General features: G+C 35.7%; 2 protein-coding genes across 3 annotated transcripts; both read left to right on the plus strand.

Annotated features, from left to right (window-relative positions):
* The first annotated feature begins 38 nt into the window (after positions 1 to 38).
* On the plus strand, positions 39 to 7,327 carry LOC129359187 (solute carrier family 35 member F2-like). The gene is made up of 8 exons (XM_055028638.1): positions 39 to 165; positions 1,012 to 1,187; positions 2,367 to 2,494; positions 3,306 to 3,465; positions 4,658 to 4,814; positions 4,899 to 4,951; positions 5,978 to 6,132; positions 6,769 to 7,327. The coding sequence occupies exons 1-8, from the start codon at positions 56 to 58 to the stop codon at positions 7,039 to 7,041; spliced, it is 1,212 nt and encodes a 403-aa protein (XP_054884613.1). The 5' UTR covers positions 39 to 55; the 3' UTR covers positions 7,042 to 7,327.
* Positions 7,328 to 7,935: 608 nt separating this feature from the next.
* clns1a (chloride channel, nucleotide-sensitive, 1A) lies at positions 7,936 to 14,124 on the plus strand. 2 transcript variants are annotated; one of them, XM_055029041.1, is made up of 7 exons: positions 7,936 to 8,371; positions 9,006 to 9,142; positions 9,244 to 9,372; positions 10,225 to 10,335; positions 11,857 to 12,030; positions 12,583 to 12,649; positions 13,756 to 14,124. In XM_055029041.1, coding segments are annotated over exons 1-7 (738 nt in total). In that variant the 5' UTR covers positions 7,936 to 8,252; the 3' UTR covers positions 13,757 to 14,124. The 2 variants fall into 2 exon arrangements, with proteins under 2 accessions (XP_054885016.1, XP_054885017.1); XM_055029042.1 differs by lacking the exon at positions 13,756 to 14,124 and having other exon boundaries at positions 12,583 to 12,650.
* Positions 14,125 to 14,233: the final 109 nt, after the last annotated feature.

The raw sequence follows: 14,233 nt of genomic DNA on the forward strand, positions 1-14,233 counted from the left end.
AAGAAAGGAAAAGATTTTTTTAAAAAGTGAGTTGCAGCTGCAGCAGTGAGACAACATGGCTGCTAAACAAGCCGGTGAAGAGTGCAGGGACGGGCGGTCCGAGGACCAGCGGGGGGGATTCCTGGTGAAGATCAGGGAGTTCAAACCAAAGGAGGTTTTCACCTGGTGAGTAAAAAACAAAAAAAAACTAGTTTCAGGATATAACAGTAACTCTGTAAGGAGGTTTGTGGTTATTTAAGCAAAAAGCAACATTGGAAAAGTTATTTTTAATTCAAATTCATACCAAAAAAAGCTCTTCAAAACATTCCTTTTCTGTTTTTAAGACCATCACTTTTAAAAATTAAAAACAATAAAGGAAAAAATAATACATTAAATAAACTGCATAAACACAAATTTGTAACAAGAATCTTCATCTAGAAATAAGACAAGATATACAAGTAACTTTTCAGCAAAATATAAGAGCTTGTTTTAAGTCATCAACTGGCAGATTATTTTACTTTATTCCAACAAGATAAGTGAAATAATCCAATTTATGGGCTCGTACATCTTACTGAAAACCTAATTTCTTTTTCTTTTTGTGTTTGTAATTTTTTTCTTCACATGAGAAATTCATATATTGTTTACTTAACTGCTATTTTTCTGTTCTGAATTTATTATTTTCTGGGTATTTTCCAAAATTAGGCCACACATGAGCCAAAATCTACCAGTTTCTCTGGCAGATTATTTCACTGAAAGCATGTGAGAAATGTCCTTGTTTTCAGTTGGGTTTTTTCCCATCAACATTAAGGAATTGATTACTTCAACTTCTATATCGTGCTGAAAAGTTACTATTAAGTTAGGTTTCTCCAATTTTAAGCGTAATAAGATATTTAAAGACAAATTTTGAGTTTTTACAGTGAAATTATCGTTTTAATAATCTGCCATTGGAGCTAGCACTAGATTTAAGTCACATATTGAATCTGGTGAACGTGTGGATATCCCTGACCAGGCGGTGATGTTTAATTTTCTCAGGCAGCTCGCCAAAACGCTGGCGATGGGTCAGGGTCTGGCTGCGCTCATCTGTGGTACCGCGGTCTCCTCTCAGTACCTGGCCGCCGAGTTTCACCTGAACACTCCGATGCTGCAGAGCTTCCTGAACTACACGCTGCTGTGCGCCACCTATACGAGCATGATGATCTGCAGGAGAGGTACAGCAACACAGCTAACAGTGTCAACAGCATGTCTGCCAAAATTCAAACTGCTTCTTATTTTATTCAGGAAGACGCTTTCAGACTTTTTCAAGGTTTTAAATGTTCGTCTACAGATGAGGATTTGAGCCACTGGAAGGAAAAAAAAGAATGCAGATTTTTTTTTTCTAAAAACTCAAAATTCAGATTGTTTTTCTAAGAATTCTGACTTTAATTTCAGAATTATGACTATAATCTCAAAATCAGAATAGTGACATTTTTCTCAGAATTCTTAACCTCAAAATTCTAATCTTTTCTTTGAATTTTGACCTTAATCTCAGAATTCTGACATTTTTCTGCAAATTTAATTTTTTTTGACAAATTCAGACTTGTAGCTTTTTTCTTCAGATTTGACTTTAATCTCAAGATTTTGATTTTAATATCAGTATTCAAGATTTTTTCTCAGAATTCTCACTTTAACCTTAAAATCACAATTCTCACTTTACTGTTGTAATTCTACAGTCCTTCTCAGAATTCCAACTGTTACCTCAGAATTGTGAATCTCAACAATTAGAATTCTGACTTTAATCTCAGTATTTTAAGATTTTTTGTCAGAATTAATTTTTCATCAGAATTTTTTTTTCAATCCACATTTTGTTTTCTCAGATTCAGATTTTCTCCTCATAAATGTGTTTCTTTTCTCAAAATTTCAACTTTAACTCATAATTCTAATTCTGTCAATCTATATCAAAATTCAAATAAATAACCAAATATTCTTATGTGTATGTCTGTTACATTGCTTACATGTAACAATAATGACATAACTATTTCTTCCATGTTTATATATGTAAACCCTGTAACAAATGTATTTACTAGATTTGAGTTGTAAGACTAGATTTGCCTGGTAGTGCATAAGCAGCTTCAATATTTCTGATTCTGAGAAAAATTACCTTTTTTTTCAGTGACTTTAATCCTTTTCTGACACCTTCTAGGTTTTGACTTTTGTTTTTTTTTTCCACAATTATGCAACTGAATGCTTTTTGTTCTTCAGTTACAACACAGCTTGTTTGCACCATTATCTGCAGAATTACTGCACGCATTTTGTCTGATCTACTTATTTTTAATGAACTGTCCTCATGGTTGGTGAAGAAACAAACACGTCAACACTGAAACTCTGGGGTGATCCCCTTTAAAACACAGGGGATGGAAATATCTTGCAGATCCTTAAGAGAAGATGGTGGAGGTACTTACTGCTGGGTCTGGTGGACGTGGAGGCCAACTACACCGTGGTCAAAGCCTATCAGTACACCACCCTCACCAGCGTCCAGGTTAGTACATCAATAATATGTTTGATCTCTTCTTGACAAAAATAAATATTTTTATTGAGTGAAATGCTGTCCTTTTATATAGGGTTTGTCATTTTGTTTCTTGTTGTCTTTAAATCTCATAGCAAATTTCTTTTTCAGTTTTTCTTTGTCTGCTTCAACTGATTTAACGCTGTTTCTTTTTTTTCTAATTTGTTTAAACTGTCTCTATGTTGTGACAGTTTGATGAGACAAATAATTTGAGAAAAAAAATTGAGCTCCTCTACTTAATTAGAAACGACCAATCAGAGGCAAGAGGTGGGTCTTAGCGCTGTCAATCACCCCATCCATGTGATCTATTGCTATCTAATTTTTCTTTTGGATCAATAAAGTATTTTTGAGTTTGAATTGTTCTCTGCTAAGCTGCAGCTAGCACACTCTATCATAAATGCTAGTATAGGCACAGATAACAGCGGCTAAGTTTTTCCTGTAAGTTGTGTCGCCTTCATTAGCACATTTAGCACCAAGTACATGAAGTGATTGACAGTGCTAAGCCCCACCTCTTTGCTCTGATTGGTTGTTTTTAGTTGAGATTTGTGCTTTTTGGTAATAGCAGCTGAAGGAGAGAAACATTTTCATAAATTATGTCTTATGACAAACTGTCACAATATGGTGACAGTTTTAACAAATATGAAAGATATTTTTTTAATAAAAGTTACATCCTGCAGCTTTAAATAACTTTTAACAACAAAATAATTTTTTTAGCATTTTCTAAAGGGTGTGCTCTCTTTCTACTGTGTCTGTATTTAATTGTTGGTTGTGTTGTGTGTCCCAGTTGCTGGACTGCTTTATTATTCCGGTCCTAATGATTCTGTCCTGGTGGATCCTGAAGACCCGGTACAGACTGATCCACTATGTGGCCGTCTGCCTCTGTCTGCTGGGAGTCGGGGCCATGGTGGGCGCCGACCTGCTGGCTGGAAGAGACCAGGGCTCCAGTAAGAACTCCTGTGATGTTTGAACCGGGTTTTAGGATGAAAGTAGTGGCTGTACTGGACTCAATTTTTTTGGTTTTGCATAAAAAATGCAAAATCAAAAGTTTTCGATGAGATGGTTCGGATTTTAAGTTTTGCTTGGTGACGTCAATTCATTGACAGCAACAATTTGGGTTACTTAACCTTTTATAAGAGAAAAAGTTATATTTTCACCATATTATTCATGCATTTGAAAATGCAACAGTTTCAAATTAAATATTTAATTAGCAGGCTGCATACTTAGCTTCAAACCAATTTTTTAGTTACCAAGCTAAATTTGTAGCTAAACTAAGTATTGAAATAACAAGCTAATTATTTAGTCTGAAGCCAGTTAATTGGAGAGCAAGCTAATATATATATGTAGCTTCACACAAAATATTTAATAGCCAAAAATGTAGTTACAAGCTACATATTTACCTACCAAGCTACATTTATAGATTCTAACCAAATATTTGGTGTATGAGCAAAATATGTAGCTTTAAGACAACTTTTTAGCTTTAAGCTAAAGTAAATATGTAGCTTCAAATGAATTATTTAGTTAGAAAATTAAACATGCAACTGGAGACTAAATACTTTCATTTAGCTACAAAGCTAAATGAAACAGTTAAATATTTAGCTTCAAACCAAATATTTTGTCATGTTATTTAGCTTCAAACCAAATATTTTGTCATGTTATTTACTTAGCTTGCTATGTAAGCTAAGTTTGAAATAAATATTTCGCAAGCTAATTGATTAACATCAAACTAAGTATTTAGCTGAATCAGATCATATTTAGTTAGCAAAATATTTAATCTGAAGCTAGGTACTTAAATATTTATATTTTAAACTCTGACATACAACTTTCAAAAATGAATCCCCCCTTTTTTTTTTTTCTTTAATGGCAGGCTAAATAACCCAAGTAATTTTTGACTGTATAACTTAATAATCAACGCTCCATACTCATTTAATCTCCTTGGTTAAGTTATTTCTGATGTTTGGTCCTTTGTCTTCCTTACCCTGGTATCGGCCAACCTGTTCCAATCTCCTGGGTTTCATTTTTAAAAACGTCACCATGTTCCTCTCAAGCTCGTCTCTGCATCTGGGTTCTCATTAGCATCAAAATATCCATTCTAATTGGATCCTGGTCTTCCTAAAGTTGTTTCCCCTCTTTCTGCAGCCTCCAACATCTTATTAGGAGACGGTTTGGTTCTGCTCAGTGCTGCTTTGTACGCGGTGTCTAATGTGGCTCAGGAGTACACAGTGAAGAACCTGAGCAGAGTGGAGTTCCTGGGGATGATTGGCCTGTTTGGGACCGTCATTAGCACCGTCCAGATGTGAGCCGTCATCTGCAACATGCATTAATTTAAGGTCCTGTTTAACCTTTTAGCTATTTGACCTCTTTCTCCCCCTCCGTGCAGGGTTATCCTGGAGCGCAATGAGTTGTCCAATATTATCTGGAGCTGGCAAGTTGGTAAGTATTCATTTTACATAAAATAACTTTGAACGTTAAAAGTGCAAAAACTTCGACCGAAGCGCGCGGAGCCAAGATACAAGGCCAAGAGAGGGCATGACGACATTAACGTCAATTAATTATCTTTTGACTGTTTCTAAATATAGCTAACTTATTTCTGTGGCATCGGCCTTTCATTTATTTGTTTAATTTCACAAATTTGCTGTTGTAGCGACGGTATTAGAGACGTATTAACCGATAAGACAGCGGCAGACAGATTGTGTTAGCTGGTCCGACATTAGCTTCTCTTTCCGCCTCGCTTAACACAGACTTCCGGGTACATTTCAAAATAAGAGCATTAGCATAAATTATAGTGTTATAACAACTAACTAGTGTTTTTTCAGTGATGTTTATAAGCAGAGAGGAATAAATGTTGATATCTTGCGATTACATTAAAAAAATATTTTGGTTACAAAAATAATGGGTAACTAACACAATTAGTTAAAACCAAACTAAGAAAGAAATAAAAAAAATAAATTTGTCACTCAAAAAAATAATGAAACTGGCCATGACATAGAAGATTGTACCTTTCACTTCTTATTTTCTTGTTCGACATTTTAAAGTAGCCATCACTTCAGAAAGTTGAACTTTAAAAGTGATTTTAGTCAAGCTTCCTGCTGCTGGAAACCAAGCAGTACTGCTGTAACCAACAGGAAAATTCAACTGCAATGGTCCCACTTTGACCTACAGAAACTTTTATGTAATCTTTTAAAGTCAACAGCTTCCACTATGTCTTAAATGTCAGGTTCTTAAATTTTCTTTGCATTTTGGCTGAAATTGTTTACAAATAACAGACCTGGGAGTAAAATGTAAGGAAAAAAGCAAAAACTTGGCCAACACCTCTTTGAAAAATTACAAAAATTTTGTAGAAATGTTTCCCACACACCAACCTTTTGCTTTATAATAACCACATGCTACAACCTAAATCGCTTGTTCAGGTTTTCGCTGTTTTTATCTGAATTTACCGTTGCTCTTCTCTCCTCCCAGGGCTTCTGCTTGCTGCATATGCTCTGTGCATGTACGCGCTGTACAGCTGCATGCCCATAGTGATGAAGCTGAGCAGCGCCACCTCAGTCAATCTCTCGCTGCTCACCGCTGACCTCTTCAGCCTCTTTTGCGGGATCTTCCTCTTCCAGTACAACGTGAGCAACATGTTTAATTTTCAGGGTTGATTTGATCAGAAAAAAAGAAAGAAAAAGAAGGCTGTGTTTTTGTTTTGTGACCAGTGAAAAGACAGAGCTCCTTTTCTGAATCAGACCAACAGAAAGTAGAAGATAACTCAAAATCTAAGGAAATCAAAATTAGATGCAATATAATAAGAACCAAATCTAAGAATTAAGAGCAAAATAAACAATAAAGCAAGCAGGCTCATACAAAATATAACATAAAATACTTAAAATACAGAATAAATAATTTTTAAAAAATGGTAAGATATTATAAAAATTTCAACATAAATATTGCGAAGATCTTAGAAAAGTTATTTCAACCCCAATGAAATATGCAACTGTAAATGTTACACTGAATTGTAGGGTTGACTTTATCTTTGTTCAGTAATAAAATGACAGTTTTTATTCCCTTTTAAACGTTTATAACTTGAGAAAGACCAGATGTTTGGGAAACGCTATAACTAAGACAGAATACACTTTGTTTTTTTTATGATTGTTGCTGCATGTAACTGTACATGTTTGTCATTTTTGCTTCTATCTTTATTGTTTCACTATTTCTTTATTTTATTTAATTTTTTTTTACATCTGGAAAAATATCAATTATTTGCTCAGTTCTCCGGACTCTACCTGGTCTCTCTTGTGGTCATCCTCATCGGCTTCATTGTCTTCAATGCTGTGCCGACACCCACCGCCACGTGCATCTCTTCTTCCTCTTCCTCAATCTGCGAAGAAGGCTGCTATGAGAATCCTGGAGCGACTGAGGATGACTCCAACAGAGATGAAGATCCAGGAAGGATCCCCACTGAGGTAGAGGAAGAGGATGAAGAGCTGCGAACGGATAAAATGGATTCATCACAAAGCGTTGATCAGAGCACAAAAATGTGAATAGCTCAAGTGTTTTAATTTGTGTTGGTGTGCACTGAACCTTGTTTGGTTTAGTCTGTCTCCGTCTCCCAGCACCCTGAAAATAGTTAAATCAAAGTATAAAAATGATGGCTGCATACAAAATATTGGTAGTTATTTAAAAAACAAACAAAAAAACAGAAAAGAGACAGGCCTGTTGTGGATTTTGACCCAGAAATATATAAATTTTCATAAGACAGTTTGCACCAATAAGGTTATGTCAACTTATTTTTCTGCATGTTTGCATACATTCATCATATGTTTTTTAAATGCTTTATAAAATAAATTTATAATAATAATAAAGACCATGTCTACGTTCATAATTTTGCTTGATTAATGAACACATTTAATATATGTCTTATTAGTTTTTCAGTACACGTTTCAGTTGAAAATGACATGCCTGTGTGTAATACTTTATTATGTATTTATTTTATGATGTTATTCTCTTAAGTCATTGAGAAAATGCATTTACACTTTAATTAAGTGTAATTTAAATTTAATTAAATTACACCAATTAAACTAAATATGCATTTTGGTACTTCTTGGTGTACTGTAGCACATTTATTGTAGAAATTATAGACACCTTTTCATTACTATAGATATATTTTCTACACATTTTATGTAATTAGCACAGTTGCATATATAACAAATATTTTATTTATTCTTGCATACGTAAATAAATTTTTAAAAATTGCTTTAATCTTGGTAGTTTGCGCACTATCACCGCTAGAGGGCGCCGGAAACTCTTTAAAAATGAAACTGCTAAACTACGTAGAAATATGTACGTGAATTTCGAAGTGACGTACGAACGTCTGTGCCTCCAACCGTCAGGCTGGAGTGTGACACGTGATTTCCTTTTAGCGTGTAATACGTCACGAATGGAACAAGCCGCGTTATTTCAGGCCGACGCAGCCAAGCAACAGGGACAGCAGTTAGCTAACTAACAGCACAACTTTTCTATTTATCAGTTCCTGTGAAAGTTCTCCAAACGACTTATCCTGGGTCAGTTTATCCGGGAGGGGAAAGGCAGAGAAGCGGCTACGGTTCATTCTTCACCCGTTGCCCCACAGTCACGCTGTTACCGAGAAGTTATCTCGGGATAAATTAGCCAGATTTACGACACGAAGTAGGTCATACAGCCACTTGTTCGGTCCAAATTCGACGTTGAGGACGATTTTACTGTTACACGGACAATGGCTCTCCTGAAAAACATCCCCCCTCCCACCGAGGGAGTGCGGCACAAGCAAGCCGACACCACGGCGGTGCTGGACGGGCAGAGGCTGGGCTGCGGCACGCTGTACGTCGCCGAAACGTAAGTGATGCACATGGCGCTTGTTTTCATCTGGACAGCAGGTAGGAAGGACATATTTATTGCAGAAGATGGGTAAACATTTACAAATAAAGTAGATGAATATGTAGTATAATATATTGCCTGGATCGTCATACTTGGTTTTAATTGCATGATTACCGATGTTTAATTTGTTTGCATCATACCGCACAGGCTGTTAAAGTATAGATAAAACAATTACATCTACAAACGTTAGAATATTGCTATACTTCTTGTCAGTAATTTCAGAAAAGAGATTATTTTCTAGAGATTCAATACACATAGAGTACTAAAGCTTTATTTTCTGTTGATATTGGTTACGTGTTTATCGCGATATATATAGTTATTGATTTATTGTCCAGGATTAAGTGAATCGAAATGGTCTTTTGTGGCTTAAAGTGTGGTGCTTGAAAAAAAAGCTTGAAAATGCTTGAAAAGTGTACAAACGTACATTAAACTATCAGGATGTGTTCCAGTTGTTTACTGTGTCTTTGCATTTTTTTGTTATGATGAAAATAAAGCACTTTGAAGTGCCTTGTTGCTGAAATGTGCTATTCAAATAAACGTGATTGAGGAGTTTTGCACAAACCCACACCTTGTGTATTTTTGTTTCTGTCAGGCGCTTGTCGTGGTTTGATGGGTCAGGGTTGGGTTTCTCTCTGGAGTATCCCTCCATCAGTCTCCATGCCATCTCCAGGGACGTGAGCTCTTACCCTCAGGAACACCTGTACGTCATGGTGAACGGAAAGCTCAGCGGTAAGGGGGGGGAGCTGGTTTGAAATACCTGTTTTTATAACAGTGAATGTTTCTCTCACCTTCTGAGAAAATGTTTGGAGTCACTGGTTTGATGTTCACAGATGAGAATGAGGCTGAAATGGCCGACAAAGGAGCTGGTGATGATGACGGCGGCAGCGACGGGGATGACGACGACGATGATGAAGGGACAATAACAGAGATTCGGTTTGTGCCAACCGACAAGACAGCATGTGAGTGACCACACTGAAGGAATTGACTTTCAGCCTGTATTCTTTTGATATTGATAATTATTGATTAGTTTTTTTTTGTTTTAAATATCTGATATACTGCCATTCTGGTAGCATGAGCTTTCCTGTTTTACACAGTTTTCACCCCACGCCGTTGTTGTTTTTATTTTTAAGCAGTTATGAGGTATGGTGGCGAAACCTTAAACTGCTGCTGTGCAAATTACTCAACAACTTGTTACAAGGTAACCAAAAAATTAGTGAGTTGCTAGGTGACCAAATTTCTAAGATTGTTGGAAGGGAAAAATCGTGCCATGTGAACTAAGCTTCAGCTGTTAGCGGTTAAAGTCGTTGCTCTGTGTACATCTCTCAGAATGCTGTGCAGTTCTGGATCAGAGTTGAGTGAATATTCCATATATTAGATATTCCATCAGATGTATTTTCTATTGTCAGATGAAATAGAAAATGTGCTTTAGCCAATGACAAAATGGCCGCCCAGAGTACTTAAAACTTTTTCTTTTTGGTCTGTGGGGCAAAAAGTTTGGACACCACTGCTCTCGATTGAAGGAGGATGTACCTTTTTTTAATAATGGTTTTATGAAAGAATAAAATATTAATGCATGGATCTGACAAAAGCTTAGATCATCAATATTATAGTCATCAAGAGTTATCCCGCTTTAAAAAAAACATTATAAAGCACCCGCTGTTATTTTTTCTTCCAAAAGCATCCTTATTTTCTTTCTTTATTCAGTTTTTTTTATCTTGTTTTAAACAAAACTAACAGTTTTGTGTTTGAAGTTAGTGACAGTAGAGGAATAGTGCTGCCTCAGTGATGCAGGTTTGATCTGTCCCATGCAGTGGAGTCCATGTTCTCAGCCATGTGTGAATGCCAGGCCCTTCATCCCGACCCGGACGACGAAGACTCTGATAATGACTTTGAGGGAGAGGAGTACAACGTGGAAGAAGCTGGTGAGGAAAAAAAAATCCACAACACAGAGCAAAACTGACCTGTGATTTTAATATGTTTTACTTCCAAGGTTCCAGACTTTCTTGTAATAATTAAAGGTGACCTATCATGCCTTGATAGGTAATGGGTTAGGCTGGCTGGGTTGCTAGGTAATGGCGCAATGTGACTCAACATTCCGAAGGTTTATGAAATGGCTCATTTTCCAGACACCAAAAATAGAGGTAAAGATGATAAAAACATTCACATTGTGGGGTTTTTTTCTTTTAAGCGTTTGGGTTGTTTTGAAAACAGCAGAGATCCAAACGAAGTATAAAAACGCACAAAACGCACATTTTGCGTGATACATCCCCTTTCAATCAGCCTTTCTGGAGGTATTTAAAGTTCATTGTGTCACTATTAACAGTAATAACAGCAATATTTACATTGGCCCATATTTTCATATTGATGCCTCCTGATTCAGAGGTTAGTGTCTCTGCAGCTGAAATTAAATTGACCAAGGGACAATTGTGTACAATTTGCTTTGATGCAGCATGATTCCCACACGGATTCAATTCATTTTTGCCAGTTACCTCTGTTTTTATTTAATATTTCTAAATTTGAAAAAATGAAAGTGAATATTACTGTTGTGACCCATCATTTTAAACAATGTAAAAATGTAATAGCCATAAAAGAAAATATTCGACTAAAGTCTGGGTCCTTTAAAGCAGGAATTAAAAGTTAATTTCCTTCATTTGTGTGTTTAACTTGTAAATAATGTAGTATTTTTCACCAAACTGGAATTGTTAACGTTTTTCTTCAAAAATCTCAGATTTATTGAAACAGTATGTTTTGATATTTAGTGTTTTTGACTATAATATTCTAATATTGCTGTATTTTTCTTTCAAAGTGATTCTGGAACTGCTGATTTGCTCAGTTGCTCATCTTAATTATCCCTGAATTACATAGATGACGCTAACTTTTCTTAATTTCTTTTTTTTTTTCATCTCCTCATGGACTGGGTTTTTTGCAGAGGCAGGTAAGATGTGCAAAGTTTATCACATAACGTTGACATTTTTAAATGTTGCAATAACAATTTAAGATCATTTTAAAGGTTCCAGAGAAACGTCCAAACCTGCAGAGATACTAGCTGTTGTAGTAAAGCCCCATAAAACCCTGAAATATCCTCTCATCACGTCAGTGTGACATAAGGACCAAAGCGTGAAAATTAAGCCTCTGTGCTAACCACTCCCATAAACATTAATGCATTTTCACTCATCATTTGCAAATTTTGTGCTGATTTGAAATTTTCAGCAGTCATCACATGTTGATTTGTTGAGATTAATGACAAAATATTTATTTCCAACTTGGAACACACAATGTGACATCGTCTCTGGTCCTGAAGTAAATAATTCCAGAAGAAAACTATTTCAAATGCACATATTAAAATCAATATGTCTGATCGTAGCTTCATAAAAATCCAGAACCTGCTAAAACAGTTCTTGATTCAGGACAGATTGATTCCCCCTGTTTGTCCATGCACTCAGAGCACGGCCATGCCGACATCCCGACCTTCTACACGTGTGACGAGGGTTTGTCGGCGCTCACGCAGGAGGGCCAGGCCACGCTGGAGAGGCTGGAGGGGATGCTGGCCCAGTCCGTCAGCCAGCAGTACCACATGGCCGGAGTCAGAACCGAAGAAACAAAAGCCGAGTTTGAAGGTTTTAACAAATGTTTCCATGGCATCAAAAACAGTATAGAGTGTTTTTCTTATCATTGTGACAACTCCGCACAGGTTTGTTTTGTGTTCCAGAAAAGGTTTGTCTGAAAATCCTCCACATTTTAATTGAGAACGGGTTTTTTAAAAAAAATCAAGACTCAAAAAAGGGCAGTTTGAAAATGATTTTTACATATAAAATCATGCAATATTTAAGTTCATTTTGACAAAACGCCTTTTCCAACATGTTGTGATTTATGTTTTGTAAATGTTTATTTTTCTCAAATAAACTTAAAATTTCTATTGTATTTGGAGAAAGAAACACAATGCAGTGGCTATAAAAAATTTCCAGGGATGTTTCGCATTTTTATAGCTTTTACAATTAAACCACAATCAATAGAAATTAGGCTTTAATAAAAAGTAATAATATGAAAGTGAAAGCAGTTTATTTTTAAAGTAAAAAAATCAAAAATAAATGCAGAACTATTCACTCCTTTTAAAGTGATTTAACTCAATAGAGGTCCAGCCAATATGAGACATATTTGTTTTGTTGCAGATGGGATGGAGGTGGATGCTGCAGCGATGGAGGCCGGGCAGTTTGAGGATGCAGATGTTGAGCACTAGTAAGTACAATTCTTGTTTTATTTATTTAGAATAAATGTGTATTTTTAAATGTTTTTTTTTTCATATTTGACAAATGTTTCTTATTTAATTGGATTTTTATAAATATGTGCATAAGATCCTGTCTTAATGGTGAATGTTTTCCAGAGTTCATTCCTTTTGAAGGTTTAAACAACAAACTACATTTTAACTGCAGTTAAAATGGAGTCACATTTCTGTGGATTCCAACAAACATCAGGGTTTAAACCGAATCAGCTTCTTCTAGAGCTGATTTATCAAGTAATTTGTGATTAATTCATTATTAAAATAAACATCAAGTAATTTAGTAACTGATTAATTGAGAACTGGAGTATATTGACTGAAGAAAGACCATTTGCTGGAAGAACAACACAGTCAGAGCTGATATTAGCTAAAACTGTACAAATACACACATTTTGGATCTAGGATGAAAACCATTTTTGTCTGAAAATGTTTTCTACCCAGAACTCCTCAGGTAGCATCATTGCTTTAGCTTTACTTGGTTCAAATTCTGTAAAAAAAAAAAAAAACTCAAATGAATCATTTTTTGCATCCAATTATTAATCAGTTAATCCCAAAAATAACTAATCAGCTCTACATTGTAGTGATGTGTCAAACGGAGCTGTTCACAGTACTTTTTTAGTTGTAGATGTTTAGTATTCAGTAAGGGAATACTATGTTGTTGCACATTTACTTTCCTATTTAAAAAAGAAATTACATTAGTTTCTATTTGCATACTTAAGTGTTTCTAATATTCTTTAGAAAAGGCTTAAGTGGTAAAAAATCAGCAAAATGTGCCAATGTTTTAATCAAGTTAATCATCAAACTACCAGATTAATCGTCAGAATAACCGATTAATCGTCAGACTACTTGTTTATTTCAGGCCTTCATCTATTTCATTGTTTCCTGTCCTGCAATGACTTCAAACTGATGGAATCTAAAAGCTCCTTCAATGATAATTTATAAATTTAGCACCAATAAGATTTGATCTTGCATTTCTGAACAAGAAAACCAAATGGCAGCAATAAAATATAAACAGAACAAATGCTGCTGCAGGCCTGGTCATGCATATGTTTGACTCTCTCTGCAGGATGAAGTCGTGTCCAAACCAGGCACCAGTGGGATCAGAGAAGAAGACGGCAGCACTTATTTCCGTTGGTTCTGCTCTGGCCCAAACCCTCTTGCTGTTTCAGGAGCTTTCTGTTCTTTGTGGTCCGTCTTGCATCATCTCATGTCTCGTGTTGAAGCTCAGTTTGCAGCATGTTGATGCATTTTTATGGTTAGGTCATCGAGCTGCTGTGATGCAGGGAGCTACTGATGAACTGTTGGAGAAAATACACAAATCCTGTTGACTCTATGAAAACATTTTGTTTTGTACCTAAAAGTTAATTTACTAGATTTTTTCCCCCTCCCTAGATGTCTTTGTAAGAAATGATCAATAAAGTAATTTTGTATCTTTTGTTCTGAGTTTGATTTGTTGTCTTGAGGTTTCAGCCAATATCAATATAGAACACGTTTCACTGTAGATAACGTCACATTTTGGACCAGAACCCGCCTCCTTCCTGAGT

The sequence above is a fragment of the Poeciliopsis prolifica genome, unplaced genomic scaffold (genome assembly GCF_027474105.1).
Source record: "Poeciliopsis prolifica strain line A6 unplaced genomic scaffold, Auburn_PproV2 SCAFFOLD004, whole genome shotgun sequence".
Taxonomy (NCBI): Eukaryota; Metazoa; Chordata; class Actinopteri; order Cyprinodontiformes; family Poeciliidae; genus Poeciliopsis; species Poeciliopsis prolifica.